The 19,151-nt window shown below is 43.3% G+C and overlaps 1 protein-coding gene across 7 annotated transcripts in view; it reads left to right on the forward strand.

Moving 5' to 3' along the window:
* Window positions 1-17,367, forward strand: part of CTCF (CCCTC-binding factor) — a 33,442-nt gene extending 16,075 nt beyond the window's left edge. For 4 of the 7 annotated variants that reach the window (XM_009290764.2, XM_009290768.2, XM_009290771.2 and 1 more), the window contains 10 exons: window positions 3,132-3,924; window positions 4,584-4,754; window positions 5,666-5,799; window positions 7,283-7,403; window positions 8,254-8,403; window positions 9,912-10,072; window positions 10,491-10,673; window positions 11,072-11,207; window positions 14,597-14,764; window positions 15,805-17,367. In XM_009290764.2, the coding sequence (XP_009289039.1) occupies window positions 3,132-3,924; window positions 4,584-4,754; window positions 5,666-5,799; window positions 7,283-7,403; window positions 8,254-8,403; window positions 9,912-10,072; window positions 10,491-10,673; window positions 11,072-11,207; window positions 14,597-14,764; window positions 15,805-15,986 (2,199 nt within the window). In that variant the 3' untranslated portion in view covers window positions 15,987-17,367. The remainder of the gene's footprint in view (window positions 1-3,131; window positions 3,925-4,583; window positions 4,755-5,665; window positions 5,800-7,282; window positions 7,404-8,253; window positions 8,404-9,911; window positions 10,073-10,490; window positions 10,674-11,071; window positions 11,208-14,596; window positions 14,765-15,804) is intronic. The other 3 variants (XM_009290766.2, XM_009290769.2, XM_009290772.2) reach the window with 1 other exon arrangement.
* The last annotated feature ends 1,784 nt before the right edge of the window (window positions 17,368-19,151 follow it).

Below are 19,151 nucleotides of genomic sequence, written 5' to 3' on the forward strand. Positions count from 1 at the left end.
CTTGGGAAGAAATCTTGGCAGCTTGGCAAGACTTTTGAGCTGGCCAAGACATCCATCGAGACTCCTTCTGTATATTTCTGTGTTTTTATGGTACGTTGTTAATATAACCTGGAGTGGTTTGTAGTTTTCTTTAAAATACTGTAACGTTTCCCCTGCTGGCAAGAGCCTGGTTTAAAAACAGTCATTTTCAGATTAATTTACTGAGAGGAACAGACTGTAGTGCATAGCATGGAATAGGCAGGAGTAAATGCTTGTCCGCGTGCTGAATTTTGGAGTACAGGAGGTCTGAGTCAGAATGAACTAGCGGGCAGTGAAAGAGGAGGTGGCAGGAGGCTGCGCCGCTGCAGTGCGTGTCGCTCGCCGCTGGAGGACAGCCGTGCTTCGCCAGGCCTGCTGCTCTGGGGTCTGGCTTTCGCAGGAGGATGTTGCGAGTAGCGACCGGTAACTCTAGGGTAAGAGATAAGCATCTCTAAAATAAGAGAGGGAGCTGGAAGAAATAGGGGTGTCTTAGTTTCTTTAGTGAATGGTTGTAGGAGTCCTTCCACTTACTTCACACATGTGTAGACCCCTCATTGTGAGCACCCTTTGAGCAAAGTCTTGCCTGCAGACGTTTATTTGGTCTGTGTAAGCCTGCATTCCTAGGCTGGCAAACCTTCCTGACAATGTGAGCCGTAGGCAAAGTCCTCACGTATGAGTGACCTGGTCCTTGGCAGACATGGGATTTTTCTAGTGTGCGAGTCTGGGAGATGGAAGCTTTCCTACCACTCCACTGGAGGACCTGCTTCTGCAGGACCCTAGAGGACACTGGCAAATCTTGGCCTGTTGGCGTGTTTTCAGGTGACTTAGCAGTCTTGTTAACTTTGATACTGGCAGTTAATGTGAAGGTCCGTATGAGAGCCCCACCTGAACTGCTCAGAGCTGCATGTGTTTGTGTCAAGGTTGCTGACCTCTGCTCTGTTCCTCTGCAAGGCACCGAAGTGGAATTGCATTAGGTCTGCAGATGGGCTTTTGCCTTTTTTCCATCCATTTTCAATCTTTGTTATTACCCCCCCCAGCCATTTACCACATTCTTATATTTTGTTTAGCTCTGTCCTTTCTTTTCTTGTTCAGAGACAAGTCACCTGAAGAGGCTTCTCCTTCTCTCTCTCTCTCTCTGCAAATACTTGAGATGATTGAAAAACAATTTGCTCTGACTGTTTCGCAGTTGCTGTAGGCCAAAGACCAAGGCTCGGTTCTGATCGCCTGCTGGCTAGTGTTAAGTACTTACATCATCTTGTGTACTTCAGCTGTTTGTCCATATGGATTTGCTCTGACTTGAAAAGCTGATGGGTGGTAAAGGAAAGGAGAGGCTGGATCCCTGGAGGGAGTGCACATGAAGCCATATGTCAGTATTTCTGGGTATCTGATGCCCCCTGGAGACTGCTGCTGCCCACAACATAACGAATATCAAGACTGCACAGTAATAGATGCCCCTAGTCTGAGCAGGCTGAAGAACAATATGAACTAAATTGTTCTCACAACAGAAGTGGAGGATAATAGAAAAGGCAGTAGAGTAGAAGCAAGGACTCTAAAAATAATAACAATTATGTGTCTTAGAATTCTTAAAGCTAATGAAAACTGACAGCTGTGTTTCATGTTTATGTGTATAACCTGTGTATTTCAAAAATGAGTGTGCAAGATTAAGTGTAGTTATTTTAAAGTAGTATGATGCGAGATTTAAGTGTTTTGTTCACAAGGCAGGTTAAATAGATTCCATTAGCTGGTCTGAGAGGCCAGTCAATCTAATAGGAAAATGTGGAAGTCTCTTATCAAATCTGGAATTGGAATCAGAACTTTATCACAAGCTTTGTAAGGAAACTGGCATTTTTGTTACTTGTTTCAGCAGTAAAATTGACCTTGGTCCCTTTTTAGCGCTTAAGTGAAGGGGTATAATAAATTGTATCCTGATGCAGGGAATGTATTTGACATGGTTGTGGAATCTGCTTTAATTTTTCCAAAGTAAACCACCTGAAACAGAGGTAGACTTACGAAATACTCCTTTACTATGATTTTTATTATTTTAATTTGGGGAAAAAAGACAGCTGCAAAATGATAAATTCTTTTAGCTCTTGAAACAACCTTTCTGCAGAATGAGAATACAGGAATTTCATATTTTACCCTGACTGCAGAGAAGAATGCTGGATGGTCTGAGAAGGAAGAAAATCTCAATGTTATGCTTGTATGCAGCTATTTTCAGAGTTACAGTTAAGGCCTGCCAAAATGCTGAGCTTCAGTATTGTTGTTTGTTCATGACTATGTGGATTGATTTAACCCAGGTATCATGAGGAATCATTAGAGTCCGCCAGTGCTGAGTCCACATCATTTAAATTGAAGTAAAATTTCACCTGAGCCTTGTTTGCCTGCTGCAGCTCATTCGGCCCGAAGAGGGCACCGTGCGTCATCCTCTGCTCTTGCTGGGGGGCCAGGCGGTGAGGAAGTGGGAGCAGGAATGGAACTCCAGGCTGCTTGCAAGAAATACACTTGACTAACTCGATTATGTCCTTTTTATTTTTGTTGTTCAGAGAAATTTAAGCATACAGGAATTAGTAGTTGTTTGACATGAAAGAAGTGAGACTTAAGTTCTTGTGCTCAATTCTTAGTGCTTTTTCTTCCTGGAAAAGTTCTGCAGTTCTCAAATGTAATACTCTCTTTAAGGTTGGCTTTTTAACAGTATGTTATTTTTGTGCCTTTAAAATTTATAGCCAAAGACTGCCTCTGATATTGCTAAGCGGTGTGAAGTGACTAAACAAGCTCAATAAGGAATAATACTGCTGTACATCTTGCCTGTGGGATTTGCGGTCTTTGAGAAATGGGAACACATCACTTAATCTCTCCTCCTTGCTTTCCTTCCTTTCCAAGAAACCGGTACAGTTGCCTCACTTCAGGCAGCGTTCTGTGATTGCCTCGGCTTACAGTGGCAATAGGCTAGTGGAGACCTGCAGTTCTCAAATCCTGTTTTCTGAATATGATTGCAATACGTTGCTGCTGTTGAACTGGTTGTTTTCAGTTAGGCCACTTGTCTCTCTGTGGGGTTTGTGCAGTTGTTAAAATACATTGGATGGTGTGCAGCATTCATTCTCTTGTTTTTACAGCAGGAAGGTGAAATGGAAGGTGAGGCAGTCGAAGCTATTGTGGAGGAATCAGAAACTTTTATTAAGGGGAAAGAGAGAAAAACCTATCAAAGACGCCGTGAAGGTGGGCAGGAGGACGATGCTTGTCATATACCACCAAACCAAGCAGATGGAGGTGAAGTAGTGCAGGATGTCAACAGTGGTGTGCAGATGGTGATGATGGAACAGCTGGATCCAACTCTTCTTCAAATGAAGACTGAAGTAATGGAGGGTGCAGTGCCTCAAGAAACAGAGGCCACGGTGGATGACACGCAGATCATAACACTTCAGGTTGTTAATATGGAAGAGCAGCCTATAAACCTTGGTGAGCTTCAACTGGTCCAAGTACCTGTACCAGTGACTGTACCTGTTGCCACCACGTCTGTGGAAGAACTTCAGGGAGCTTATGAAAATGAGGTTTCTAAAGGAGGCCTGCAAGAGGGAGAGCCCATGATCTGTCACACCCTCCCTTTACCAGAAGGCTTCCAAGTAGTGAAAGTGGGTGCAAATGGTGAGGTGGAGACACTGGAACAAGGTGAACTTCAGCCACAGGAAGATCCCAATTGGCAAAAAGATCCAGACTATCAGCCACCAGCGAAAAAAACAAAGAAAAACAAAAAGAGTAAGCTTCGCTACACTGAGGAAGGCAAAGATGTGGATGTCTCTGTGTACGACTTTGAAGAGGAGCAGCAGGAAGGCTTGTTGTCTGAGGTCAATGCAGAAAAGGTGGTGGGCAATATGAAGCCACCTAAACCAACAAAAATTAAAAAGAAAGGTAAGCTCCCCATCTGCAAGTGGTTTTTGAAAATGTATTTGTTATGGTGGGACCTTGCAATATGATTGAAGCGACTGAGTAGATGCAAGTGGGAGTAAAGCAGACATGCCCAATGCCACTTACGCTTTATATAAGAGCGCTCGCCTCTTGTTTCTTAGGTAAACCTCCCATCTCCTCCATCTAGGCTATAAAGGAGCTCATTTTCCTTGAGCGTGATGCTGTGGCATTAGTATTCCCGTACAACTACAGTTGAAAAGATTCTTCTCTTTGCTGTAATACATATGTAAGAGTCTGTGTACACATGGTTTGCATCAGGAACCAACGGTATAATTAGTTCTGTGGGTTTTTCCTAACCAATTGCTGGGTAGGGTAGATGGTGCAAAATACAGCAATAGGTATGTTTGACTTTTCTTAAAACTGTAAATTGAGGAGCTCTTTTTAGAGTGGAGAAGGAACATTGAGTGCTGGCATACTAATGAAAACTGAAGCCAAGCCAACCATAGGCAGTGACTGTTCCTAAGGATATGCAGTTGGATTTAATGGTACATGATGGTTCCCTTTTACACCTCCAAGAATCTTTCCTTTTCCCTGCTGATCTCTTATGTTATGCAGTAGACCACAGTACTGTCAAGAGTAAAGATGATTTCCTTCATGGCTAGGTGTAAAGAAGACATTCCAGTGCGAACTGTGCAGTTATACTTGTCCGCGTCGTTCCAACTTGGACCGCCACATGAAAAGCCACACCGATGAAAGACCACATAAGTGCCATCTCTGTGGCAGGGCTTTTCGGACAGTCACGTTGCTGAGGAACCACCTCAACACTCACACAGGTACTCTCGCTTTTGCATACTTCGTTTTTGTAGGATCTGCTCTGTCTGTAGAATAGATAGAACAACAGGGTGGATCTTTCTTGAATCTGTCTAATTCCACTTAGGGAACAAGCTAAAAAGGAAGAAACTATGCAATGCTGCTGTTCATTTCTCATTTGAACACAGTTTTCTGCCTGGCCAGGTGAGGTGCGAAGCTCACCCTGTACATAGGTATAAAGCCGATCCTGGGCTTGATCTGAAATTACCTGAAGTTGTAGAAAATGTTCCATTTGTCTTGGGCATTAGTAGTTGTGTTCCAAGCTTTGTGTTGCCACTGCTGCTTGCAGAAAAGTAAGATGAGAGTGAGGCTGGGGCTAAACATAAGGGAGTTGAAATAGCAAAAAAACCAAACCAAAACAAACACCCACAAAAAAAAGGAAAAAAAAAAAAGAAAAAAGAAAGAAAAAATAATTAAAAAAAAAAAATCCACCCTCAAGGAACAGATTAACTGGACCAATAAAACTTATGGCTAGGAACTTGTTTCTCATTATGTAAGGTTCTGGTACAGAACTACAGGTAATTGAACTGTAAGCTTTTTGTGACCTTTCTGCCAAAAAAAGTGTCATATCCCTCAAGTCCTTTGCCTGCCTACATTATGTCTAACTGGATGGCTTGAAATTTGTAAATAACCAAGTGATACAAAAATAAGGGAGTTTGTTTCCTCATTGAAAGGATATTAATTCTCTAAGATCTTCAGTCCATTAGCTATGTATACAAAAGTTGTGACTCCTGTGTACTATTTGTTGCTCTAATCTAATCTTTCAGAACATGAAAGCAATGTTGTTAATTCACTTAAAAAAAAGCTGTCCCATATTTTCTTTTGCCACTAAAGCTGAATGTCATCATCTTTCTGTTTTGCTGCAAACAATTAGGTACTCGCCCTCACAAGTGCCCAGACTGCGACATGGCCTTTGTGACCAGTGGAGAGTTGGTTCGGCATCGCCGCTACAAACATACCCATGAGAAACCATTCAAATGTTCAATGTGCGATTATGCTAGTGTGGAGGTATGTTAGTTAATTGTTACAGTGCTGAATACTTCCTTGTGTGCTTCAGAGCTTGTTTACCATCTGTTATAAACTCTGTTCTTAGGCATTTCCTCTTTGGCCGTTTGTTTAAAAGGCTCTGAGCAAAAAAAGTTACAAATCAGGTCTGCTCTTGGAAGCAAATGGTTCAGTTTCCTCAGTTAATGAGAAAACAGTTTGAGAGCATTTATGCACAGAAATCCTAGGTGATATCCATTTCCTCTTTGGTGACAACAGTTGTCATTGTTTCTTAAATTATTTGGCCTTTAAGATGATTGCAGGAATTGTAGCGTGCTCCATGTTGAAGGAGGCAGCCATCTCCTGCTGCAGTAAGATGTACTTTCAGACTAGAGGTGCCCTCCCATTTTAGAAATGTGCATTCTGCTCATTATCTGTTCATGCCATTAAGGTGACCATAGCCAAAATTTAATGAGCCTTTGCTTCAATATTGGTGAAAAGTAGCTTTGCTAATACTGGGTGATTGTCTAATTTGCTCAAGCAAATTAAGCTTCCTTGAATGCTCTCCCCTATGCAGTATTGCTACTTAAGCTACAGGATAGCTTTTATATTGTGATAAGAAATTTGAGCAAGATGAGCAGCAACATAATTTAAAAAAAAAAAAAAAGATGTCTGCAGTGGAAGAAGGCTGCAGTGGGGAGACGTTGAGTACGGGCTTCGGGCTTTTTTCCTACCCACACTGTGGCTGCTGTGCTGTAATTCCAGGCCCTGTGGTTTGAGTGCTGTATAAATTGTGTTGCAGTGGTTTTCATAGTACGAATTAGGAAAGAATAACCAAGTTGGTCCTCATGTGAGCTTGTGCTGCGTTTTGTAGACGTAGGTTGGTGATCAAGCAGTGTGGTCAGGCTAGGTTAGAAAATGCCTTAACATTTGTGTTCATGCTGACCTTTAAGCTGGGTTCGTGCCTCCTAGATAAAAGCAGGAGAGGAAAGGAATTAAGTCACCCTGTTGATTGCAGGACTAGATTTTTGTTGTTCTTAGCAAGAAATTGATTTATCTTATCCCTCTCAAAGTAACTGGAGAGGACCCAAGAAAGCACCCTGTGGAGAAAAATATACTGTACAGGGAACAGTAACCCCCCCCGCAATGTTTCTTGGGTGCGTGCTTTCCCAGAACATTTTCTTGTGTCTCTCCAGGATACTTTCAAATTTTAGCGTGTCTTCAGATGCTGAGATGGTCGATAACAGTAAGGTGAGCACAAGACCAAACCAGGCTGCACTGAAAGTGGGAACAAGCATCAAGCAAGACTGGGAATGAGGTTGGGAGGTGAAGTAGAGTGGGCAGGAGCGAGTGGCTATGTGCAGTATGAGAATGGTATTGAAACATGCCTGCTTGTTTTAGTGGCAAGATAAAACCAGACTACCTTAAACTCTTGACTGATTTCTTGTATTTTTGGCAATCTGACCTGCTCATCTATGCTAACTTCAGTCTTGCTCTTGACTTCCAGGTTAGCAAATTGAAACGCCACATTCGTTCTCACACTGGAGAGCGTCCCTTCCAGTGCAGCTTATGCAGCTACGCCAGCAGGGATACCTACAAACTGAAGAGGCACATGAGGACCCACTCTGGTATTGATGCCATGTTTTTTTAGTGTGGGTTTTTTATGTTTTAGTGTCAGAGTGCTGAGGCTGTGTACAGTGTGTGCTAACACTTAAACAGCAAAAGAAATATTATCTTGTAGTTTAATATAAAACCTTTATAAAGTCTGTAGCTGAAGAGAAGGCACAGTAACTTGTAAGCGCTAATAAATTCATAACCTGATAGTAATTGCTGCACTGAGAAATGAGCTTGGAGGATTCTAATTACCAGTTTGACTGTGAAGTGATAAAATACAGACACTTCTTCTAGTATGAAGAGAAGAAACTTCTATTACCAGTGTTCCACTTCCAGTTTAACTTTATAGGTGTTTACAGTTTCATGCTTGAGTGTAGTTGCGAAAGCACCTCATGCATGTTAGTTCGTAAAGATCCTAAATTTTTTTCTTCAATAGAAATAGGGATGGTTTTAGCACAGAACGTTACTGGAGTGCCAAATTAATTCTACTGCTAAAATTGAAGGGGAAAAAAATGCCTTTGCATGTATACACGAGCATTTAGAACCCCCACCCCCCGAAAAATCTGATGCCGCTTGCTGTCTTCTGGCAGCCTGTGTGTAGGTCTTCCATGCATTTCTCAAAGTAAGGATAGTAACTTAAGTCTTTTGCTTAGAGGTTGAACTCGAGTCTCTTTGTAGAAATATGCATACTGGAGCTAAAACTTCTAGAGAAAGAGACATTATTGAGCTCTTTCTAGTTACTATTTCTGTCAACTAGCTGCCTGTTGCAAGTTTTTGGGAGGTTGTTTTGTTTGGGACTTCTTGGTGAGATTTCTTTTTAATAAAAGTACTTGTGCTATTTTTTTTTTCCTTTGGCTACTAAAGGAGAGAAGCCATATGAATGTTACATCTGCCATGCTCGCTTCACTCAGAGTGGTACCATGAAGATGCACATTCTGCAGAAGCACACGGAGAATGTGGCCAAATTTCACTGTCCTCACTGTGATACTGTTATAGCGAGAAAGAGTGACTTGGGTATGTATCTCACAGAAGTGGCCATTTGGTGAAGATTCTACAAAACACTTCCCAGAATTAGAGTTCACGTAACCCAACTGCTGTCTTTTTTTTTTTTTAACCTAATACTTCTGGTAACTGTACAACATGAAGCACCAAAACACTTCCCAGAATTAGAGTTCACGTAACCCAACTGCTGTCTTTTTTTTTTTTTTTTTTTAACCTAATACTTCTGGTAACTGTACAACATGAAGCACAGGCTTTAGATGTGTGGCTGGTAATACACGCTTTTAGCTTACAATAGGTGCTGCAAACTATAAGAATTTTCAGTTTCTTTTCATTATTTGAAAATGTAACATGTTTTCCAAGCATACAAGGCAGGTTACTGTTTTCAGGCCCATAGATGCAAGGCATTTATTGAACTTGGATTGAGATTACAACTGTATATGGATTGGGGTCTGAAAACACAGAAGATCATTTGGCTTGACCTCCTGCGCATGGGAGGCCATTAAGTTTCATGCAGAGATATTTTCATCAAGCTAAAAGGTTTGAATTAGACCAAATAGTTTAATATTACAGGATGTGGAGCTGCGTGCCACAGACAGGGTAGGAGAGACTGAGTTGTCACAAAAGCCTCGAGTCCTTGCGGTAGGAGAGTCTTGATCTAGTGAGCAGTACCCAGCGTGACTCCGGCAGGCAAGCTCTCTTACGTTCTACAAGAAGGTGAAAAATTATATCATGCACAGAGCAGCTGAGGAGAAGGAAGGTGTAGAAGCCACGATTTGGTGTAACTTTCTGTCTATAAACAAAATATCACCCACGTAATGGGAAGGCAGGCTCCCTTCCAATAAAGACAAGTGTAAAGTGCTACAGTGAGAGGCAGTTTGAGAGGATGGCAGTCAGTTGATGTCAGGAGCAAACGAGCTGATTTACAACAGAGGAAAACTGATGTTAGCTATGAAGAATTATTTTTCTAGTAATGCTTTAGTCTACCCTAAGCTACCTCGTGCAGCTGTGGTGTGCTCTTAGTTGAGGATTTTAAAGAAGTTACTAAAACATCTGTCGGGGATTATCTGCTGGTATCCCTGTTGCCTTTTAGCCCTGTCACTCTGACTTCTAATCCTGCAGAAAATCCTGTTTCCCCCAGTGTATTACCTGGCTTCTGGCTGTATCCAGGCAATTTGGAGTAGTCTTAGACATAAGAGTCCACAAGACGCTCTAGTTTGACAATCGTACGTTATCAAATGCAAGTGTACTGTATCAGCACAGATTGTGACTAATAGCCAAATGTAGAATCCCATGGAAAAACTTGATGGAGTTTTTTTGCAAGATCTTTCTGTCTAGAAATTGTTCGGGTTGCTTTTAATTATGGGTTTTGTAGGTTTTTAGTTGAATCCAAAATTAACTATTTCACTTTTTTGGCTTGAGCTCAAGAATATGTGGAGGGAAGATCGCTAAGGGGATTGTAGTCTAGTCTTTCATGCTTGGAAAGCCATGGTGATTAAAGCTTCTGATTCTTTTGCTCCTAGGTGTCCATTTGCGAAAGCAGCATTCCTACATCGAACAGGGCAAGAAGTGTCGCTATTGTGACGCTGTATTTCATGAGCGGTATGCCCTCATCCAGCATCAAAAGTCTCACAAGAATGAGAAGCGCTTCAAATGTGACCAGTGCGATTATGCATGCAGACAGGTAAGCTGGTGGGACTGGCACCCCTTACGAGTGTTAGAACAGGAGCTAAAAATACGAGGTGGAAATCTTAGCTGTTAAGTTTGACCAGCTGTCAAGATCAGATTAGCTCTCTAAATCTTTTGAAGGGTGTGAAGGAAAGTTCAGTGGCCTTTGCTTCTTGGTGTAGTGCTCCCCTGTAGAGAAGTACCTTCTAAGTCACAACCTTGATGTATCTGTTGACAAAGGGATAAGAGTTCATATAGGATGGAAGTAGCTAGGGCTGACTATGCCATCAATCAAGATGTTCTCACGTTCCGGCGGAATCATCCTTTACTTGATATTAAGGATAAAGTTTTGGCCTTCTTTTAGCTGAAAATTCACTCTTCTGTAGCTGTATGTCTGAGTTCTCAAGTTCCTTTTCCTGTCTTGTCCCTGGCAGGAGCGGCACATGGTCATGCATAAACGGACCCATACTGGAGAAAAGCCTTATGCCTGTAGCCATTGCGATAAAACCTTCCGTCAGAAACAGCTCCTCGATATGCACTTCAAACGGTATCACGATCCCAACTTTGTCCCTGCTGCCTTTGTCTGTTCCAAGTGTGGCAAAACATTCACTCGCAGGGTAAGGGAATACGCTGTTTCGAATTGTGGGGTTTGGGGATGGAATGAGGCTTTTAGCCAAGGTGAGGGGAACATGTTTACCCAAAAGGAAAGGTTGGTGAGGTACAGGTCTTCTAAATAGAGCACTTCTTTCTGAGAGGAAGAGAGGGAGGGAGACCTGGTGTAATTGCGAATTAGTACTAGCACGTATTAGTGTTGACATGATGAGCAATGTGAAAATGCAACTTTATGAATAAAAGTTAATGAAATTTTTCCATTTCCCCTAAACAGTCTTCCTTCAAAAAAAAAAAGAGACATAAGTTACCAGAAATGTGTTTGAAAATACAGAGCTAGAATATCTGATCTTGAATTCAATGCGTGTTGTATTTTTTGTTGTGTTTTTTCTCTTGCACTGAGTAGAACACAATGGCCAGACATGCTGATAACTGCTCTGGCCTAGATGGTGGGGAAGGAGAGAATGGAGGAGAGACAAAGAAGGGCAAACGTGGCCGAAAGAGAAAGATGCGGTCTAAGAAAGAAGATTCCTCTGATAGCGGTAAGAAAAAGCTCAGTACATTCTGAGAGTTACAGGCCTGTGATTCACTGTGTGTGTTAGCTGTTAGTTTGCCTGTTCTGCAGGTTTGTTCTGGCACTTGAAAGGCTTTTATCTAGTCAGCAAGCAAAACATGATAGTACATGGCCAAGTACAGAGGTGACTGCCTGTGAGGGATAGTATAGATTCTGTTGTCCTGGGCTTCTTCCAGGACAGAGTGGTTGAAAAAACACTGACACCCCTTGCCTAGGCTGCGCGGTTCCTGTCCTGCCTGCTCTTCGGTGTGTGAAATTCTCTGGTAACGTTTTCAGTGTCCCAAAAGAAACCGTGTGTTTCTGTGGTGCACTGCTATGAAATGGTGCATGCTCCTGCTTCACCGCTACTGGGTAGCATGTGGCATGTCCAGACAACCCCACTGCTGAATAGCTTGGCTGCTTCTGTGGGGGAAGGCTGGCAGCATCCAGGAGAATGGTGGAGATAGTGCTGGCAATCTATGGACTGTTGTGAAGGGCCTGCTGAGACAATTAAAGGGTCAAGGAGCTGGTGGTGCCTTCCACTTCACGGGTGTGTTTGCATGTATGCTGGTATTGAGAAGATGGCTTTTGAGGGGCTCTGACTGCCTGGACAATGTGCCGGAAGATGGGTTAGGTGCAATTTGTAATAGGGTGGCTACTGTCTGTAAGCTTCTCCAGAACAGGGAGGCGACAGAAACTGTGCAGCAGATAGTGGTCACCTTCACTGCAGTATTATTTGTGAAGGAAAAACTCAGTCATAGTCCTCCCTCCTGGTAGAGGGAAAACTTAGTCATGTCTTCAGCAGAAAAATCAAAGTGGAGTCTCAAGACCAACCAGTTCAAAGATAATTCTGCAAAAGCAGCGTTGCTGATTAATCTTTTATCTGGAGTGCTTTATGTAGTTAATCGAGGGGTGTAGGTTGGGAGAACAGGGATCTTTCTGGCTAGAGGATGTGTATCTGAAATTCTTATGCTGCAAACAGCTTTTACAGGGTGAGTACGGTCAAATGGCTTGTGCAAACCTTGATTGCAAAAACTCTATAGAAATAAGTGCTTAAACTCATGTTTGTATAGATACTTGAAAAAATGCGTTACAATCAGTTGAATAAAGCATGTGTAACTAATTGTTCATTTAAAATACAAAAATATCGTGGAGGCAGAGAGAGTAAAATAACTGCCTTGATGGAAGGTAATTCAAAATGTGGGATTCTGGAGTATCCAATTTTTATTATCTGATTTATAGGCTTCCTGGGAGTTTAGCCTAGTCTAAAACCCCAAATTTTATTTAGTTGATATCATCTGGATTCAAAACAGTTTTTTGGGGAAGCTGGTCAAAAGTCGTGCTTGGTAGGTGAACCGATGATGAGCATTGTATGATGGTGGCTCAGGCTCCATGACTGAGAGAATCCCTTCAGCCTCAGATGAGTTGACAAGTCTGGGTTGACTTCCTCAAGAGTCATTTGATAGACATGAAGAATTGACTAGTGTGAGCTGAGTAGCAGCAAGAAAGAGGTCCTAACCACATTCTCAGGAGAATTGCATTATGCAGTGTTGTTTCTATCTCTAGATCTGCAGTTTCATGAGTTTTGGCAACTGCTAAATATGTAAAAATGGTGAGCAAAGCTGTGACGAAACAGACCTGTCATTTGCTAATGGGAAAAATAGCAAATGATAGTTTTGTCTCCCATCTGGCCTGTCTGCCCAACATTAGACAGTTAGTTGACAGACATTGAGTTGAGGGGGGAATGTAAAGAAGCTCTAAAAAGGTGGGACCTGAGAAATCCAATAGATGAAAGAAATTTGGCTTGCGGAATATTCCTTGAGTGACTGTGTAAAATAATGCAGCATATACACGCCTCAGTGTATGTAAGGGACAGTTTGTTTGCGGGTTTTTTTTCCCCCTTTAGTTGGATAAACAGAAGTATGCCTTATGCAATGGCCCTTTCATTTGTGAGTGAAGCTACTCTTCTATGCGGTGGACACCCTTACAAATTTAAGGGCAATCATTTTGCTGTCCAAACAATATCATCCTATTCGACATCTCTTACTGCTTTTTGTCTGCTTTGGTTTTGCCTGGGGCACTCTGAACATGTCGATGGTGCTAACCTAGTAACTTTAAGGAGTGTTCTAAAGAATAAAGTGTAGAGCAATAAGCTCAGTTAACAAAAAAGTTGCAAAAAACCCACAGCTTGCCATGAGGACTGTTGGATTAGAATCAGCTCCAAAATGTAGTGAGGTGCAAAGAGTTGATGTGAATGGGAGGTGCCATCATAAAGTCTTTGAGTAGACAGGGCCTCATAAAATATACTGCATTAGACCTGTCCTGCCTTTGAAGAGAGGTCTTGGGGAAGATCCTCTTGGTCACTGGTTGGTAGACTGTGTGTTGATGGCCCTGGAAAGCATGGTGAGTGGTCTGCAGGCCTGTGCTCACCCACAAGGCTGAAGAACTCCCCAGTTTTGTGTGGTTCTGCCATACTCAACCTGAGATTTTGAGGTCTTGGACGCAAGTCCCAGTATCTGTGAGCTGCTACCCTGGTTTCCTGTCTACTTAACAGAGAACGACTGAAGGATGGCATTGCCGTTTCTTGAGGGCTGGGAGACTTGCTCTTGGATCCCTCTTGAGCTCTAGTGTTTCACAGAGATACTGTAGTGGCTGCTACCACTATTAACATGTGACTGGCCCCTTCTTGCCCTTCTATTTTCCCCACACTTACTCCTTTCCAAATCACCTCAGCCCCTCCCCTAAGCATCCCATAAGTAGTCCTGTGTGATCCAAAACTGCCTTTCCCCTGCATCCCATTATGTGTCCCACCCCCAGCCAGCAACTCCCCCATACCCCTTAGTCTGAAAGGTGATCTGGAGAGCTGTTCCCGATAACTCATTGTGGTGGGTTTCATGCCTGGACACTGGGGCTGGTGTCTGGGCCACTCCCAGGAGAGCCAAGACAGACAAGTCCTTGATTTGGGTTCCCACCTTCCATTGTGCACTCCTGTGCTCCTCTGGGTTGTGCAGGTGGGACTCTGATGTGCTGATGTCTCCTCTGATGGGCCTGGGAGTAGCCCAGCACTGCATTATGTGGTCCTCCCTCCTGCCATTGTCTCTCCGAGCTCCTCTGTGGATGTGCGGAGGAGGAGCTTTTATCACATAATCTAACATAATTATGTTTCCTTTTGCTTTCTGAAGGACAACTTGTTCTCTCTAATGTGAGGGTAGCAGACTAACAGTCTGTGCCACCAGCTTCTCGACAAAGGCCTTGTTTGCCTTCTTTCTCATCAGAGTTGACTCCTTTTGGATGAGGATTTGATGGTGGTTCTCTGTAGGTGGATGTGTTTTGTTCTTGTTTAAACTGAAGACTTACCTGATATAACGTCTCTTGCAGAGGAAAATGCTGAACCAGATTTGGATGATAATGAAGATGAGGAGGAGACAGCAGTAGAAATTGAAGCCGAACCAGAAGTCGAGCAAGAGGCTCCTGCGCCACCTCCCAGTAAGAAACGAAGAGGAAGACCACCAGGCAAAGCTGCCACCCAACCAAAACAATCCCAGCGTAAGTCACTATTTGAAGCTTATGTTACACTGCTTGCTTGAGCTGATTTTTCCTTGGATTTGGCAGTTCTTGTAGGAGAACGGCTCCCCTCAAGTGAGCTTATTTTAAAAATAGATAACTGCACTTGTCTCTACTTTGCTAAGAACTCACCTTTTGTGTGAAATTTGTTGCAAGGGTTTCCTGGTCTTGAGGGAACATAGCCACTTCAGACTGTGCTAAAAGGAGAGGACACTTTTTCTTTAGTATTACTCCAGTTCACTGATGTGCAAGTCGCTCACTTCTTTTTGTACCACTTACGGTGTCTCTACTATAGTACAGTTCCTGGTAAAGCAACTGTTGGTACAATCACCGTGGTATTCTTACCTATGTAAACTCTTGTAAGTATTGCCACAAACGAACATGCTTCAGGCCTGTAGTTCTGAGCCTAGCATCAATGCAGATGTAGTTTCAACTCTACAGAGTTTTCTCCGTAAGAATAGACATCGATAACTGCGCAAAGTCTAAGTAAATAAATTGTAAGAACAAAGCAGGAAGGGCAAACTTGTTCCCTCAAGAGGGAATGGCTTCCCCAGTGGCTTGCCTGTCTGCTCAGTGCTACAAGTGCGGCCTGTGTCCTTCCTGGAATTACAGCCTGTGGAAATATTTTATGCTGAGTTCGTCACTAGCGTTACTGGATTCCCCTGAATTTGAAGTTTTGCCTTACGCCCATACATTGATATGGTCTTGTTTGTTGATTACTCTACAAAATCCATTGTTTGAATGATGTCTTAATATCAAAAGGCATACTGGAACTGTTGTAGTGGTAGCACATCTTCATACAGGGGCAAGGAAATAGATGCTTGATACTTGGATGAATGAGGCAGGTTGAATTGCTCCCTACTAATGTGGGAATGTGAGTTGTGGGCCCCACCTTCCCTTTCCATGGAAGAGTCTTAACTTTTCGGTAGATACTTATCTGGTGAGGTGTGCAGGCCAGCTCTGGAACCAGTAAAAAAAAAAATGTTGTTTCCCCCCTCCCCCTTTGTTTTCTGCCCTTCTAGCTGCAGCAATCATTCAGGTTGAAGACCAGAACACTGGTGAAATTGAAAATATTATAGTTGAAGTAAAGAAAGAACCTGATGCGGAAACAGCAGAGGAAGAGGAGGAAGCTCAGCCTGCTGTAGTGGAAGCTCCCAATGGAGACCTCACTCCTGAGATGATTCTCAGCATGATGGACCGGTGATGGAGGAAGACCACGCTGGCTGACTGAACTGGCCTGGGCTGTGTTTAAGCGGCTCAAATCTATTTTTCCTTTTACCTTTTTTCTTGGCTTTGGGAAATGCATCATTTTAGACCATTTTACCAAACATACTGGGAAATAAAACTTCAAAATGATGTTAGAATGTGATTTAACTAGAACTTGCTGTTTTATGTTAGCATTACAGGATCATGGAACATTAGGAAATACTTTGGAGTCTTTGAGGGTTTCCTGTGAGATGCTTGATTTAGTTTTGCTCTGAACTGCATTGTAAAGCTGGTCCAAGGGCCGTGTTTACGTGCACCAAGTTTTAATATATGAAAGCGGAAGCCTTGACTAGAGTATGTGGTAAACCACTCCGGACTTGCCCTTCCAGTTCCCAGAGTCCTTGAGCCTCCTTCTCTCAGTAGTGTTTTTAACTGTAAATGCAGACTTGGGAGGGTTCTAGACTTTTAAAATGTTTTTTGCTTTTCCCCACTGACTAGCTCCGGTTCTCCAAGTCGGCTGCACACGGTAGTTTTGGCATGCTCCAACTGGTTTCTGTCCTTAATATGCTTTGCTTTCTGCAAAGCATTTCTGTAATGGTCAAGCTTGTAAATAACTTTTTTTTACATTTTAATCTTTTTCCATTAATTAAGAGGTATGCAAAAATGCAGTTTAAATAAACCCCAGTATTTTAATTCCTTTCAAACTAAGTGACAAGAGAATTGATAGAGTGTAAATGTTGGAAAAGCTGTTGATACCAATCATGTAGAGAAGAGACGTACCCAGACTATTGCTTGCAGAACAAGAGAAACCCACATGTGAAAGCTGGTTTTGAAGCACACAAAACTGGCATTTGAAACATGAATAATTAACCTTCTTTTTGAGTTATAATTTCACGACGACATTTTCTTTGCTCTATCTTGTAGTTGTATTTTGTGTTTATGAATCCTATGTTAAGGCAGAAGTGGTGATTTTTTAAGTGGGTCACTGCAGCCCTCAAAACCTGGGCCAGGAAATTTTAATAGGTCAGTAATTACACAATTTTGGATCTCTGAAAAGACAAAAAAGGAATAATGTGAAATACAAATGATGCCTGTATATGAACTGTCACATGTTAAAATATGTAAGCTTTTTATAGAGCCTCAGTCTTGCTGATTTCAAACAAATTTTTCTTCTATGTATCGCTTTTAAGAGAGCTATCAGTTTAGCTATCAGACTCTAGGTTGATGCATTTTTGTACTTAGCTGTACTGTGTGATATTTTTCATTATTTTAGGAAGCCAACATGGGGGGGGAAAAATACTGTTATAAAATATGTAATGGGGTTTGAAAGCTGGGAAGGAGAATATACTGCTGTACAGCTAATAAATAATAATGGATTAACATGCGTGCTCACTGGCTGCTTTCTTTGTGTATATTAACGGTGTGACCTGGCAGTGATCTCCAGACTGTAAAGCTGCTTGTCCTAGAAGGATGCTGCACGCCTGTAACAGGGGCCAGCTCTTCTCTTGCGTTCCGTCTGCCCTGTGCCGAATGCAAGGTAAGCTGTCCGTGACATTAAATCACGGCGCGCTGCCCTGTGCCGGCCGCAGGTGGGTGTGCACGTAAGCAAGTGTCATTACCGCGGTGAAGCCAGTGCACGGTCCCAGTTTCCTTACAGCAGCTCCGTTTGTACCAGGGGTCTCAGCTGGGGCCGCACGGAGGAGCGTGCAGCAGAGAGGTGATGTAAAACGTGCCGGGCTGGCCGCTGCGAACCTCAGCGTTTACAGCTTGAAGTAATGCGGGAGTAGCTGTTGCTTCTGTTTGTTTTGGCTGTGAGTTTAAATGATTGTAGCTGATGGTTTAGATAGCAGGAATGTATTTCTATTTCATTCTGGGAAGTGGGGCTGAACTCAGGTGGAGTTTGCATGGTGTATCTTCTCTCAGTTACCTGTGAAAGCAGCTTAGAGAGCCAACTGGGAGTAAGCAGTCAGGTAGCTGCACGCTGTGTAAGTTCAGGGTAGTACCTCTCACACAGCACACCACAAAACAGGGGTCGCTGCAAATGGCACAATAAATACTTATTTAAAAGGAAGTCTTAAAAAGCACAAGAGTTGCTAGACTTAATTTTCACTAGATGTTTGGTGACTAGTCATCTCTGGTCCTGAGAGATGGTCCTCCTTAAACTGGCCCGGAAAAGCTGTCTGGAGGTTGATGCCTGGAATCCTGAGCAGGATGACGGCTTGTTTCAGCAGGCGGGAGAGGTAAATGTAAGGGCTGCTTCTGTGAGAAGGAGCCAGGTCTGGCTGCAGGAGTGGATAAATGCTCAAGTGCTTTCTCAGTTGGACAAGGAGCTGGTGTACTCGCAAGCCCAAAGATGCTTCAGACGGAGGCAGCGCTCTAAAGGAGATGCGATTTTGTATCAGCCTAGAGCTTAGGGGGGCTTTGTGGTGAGCTGGAAAACTTGGAGGTGTCCTCAGGACCTGTAAGGAGTACTACCACTGTCTCTTAAACCCTGTGGCTCAACCCAACCGCTGACGCGTGGGACGTGAAAGATGTTGCAATGGCTTTGTTTTAGCTGGTGACCCGTGATGGTGCCCCAAGGAGGTGTCGTGCGTGCTCTGGTAGAGGCCTCCCTTGGTCTGCGTGAGCACTGCCGCAAGACCTCCATGCGCAGCAGCTTGTGCCATCGTACCCAGGTCTGAGCGACCCCAAGGCACGTGTTGGCAGCTCTCCTGGAGTTCAGAGGAGCCTGGAGGAAATGGCTGTGTGTGAACAGCTTGATGGTGGGATGAAAGGAAGAGAGCCTGAGAGGTGTATTTGTCCAAAGGCTACAGGGTATGGTTGCTCCCGAGTAGTCTTTGACCTGCTGCTGGTGTGTTGTGTTCCTTAGCAGCTCCTGCCCTGCTGGTCACAGCCCACTGCAGCAGCAGGCCTGAGGAGATGAGGCTGGTCTCCAAAGGGGACCGCTGGTGGCTTCTGTGTGCTTATCTGAGGAAACAATTTCTAAGCAGCGTTGTTTCGTTAATGCAGTAGATACCTGTAGCATTCTTGCGTGTAGAGTGGACCTGGTCATTTATCGTGGGCTGCTTTTTGATCTTTCTCCGGAGACCCAAGCAAGGTTTTAGTGGGGATGGGGAGCAGTCACCCTGTGGCCATCCTTTTTCCTCGGCCTGGTGTGTTACTT

Source organism: Aptenodytes forsteri, unplaced genomic scaffold, assembly GCF_000699145.1.
Source record: "Aptenodytes forsteri isolate BGI_AS27 unplaced genomic scaffold, ASM69914v1 Scaffold14, whole genome shotgun sequence".
Taxonomy (NCBI): domain Eukaryota; kingdom Metazoa; phylum Chordata; class Aves; order Sphenisciformes; family Spheniscidae; genus Aptenodytes; species Aptenodytes forsteri.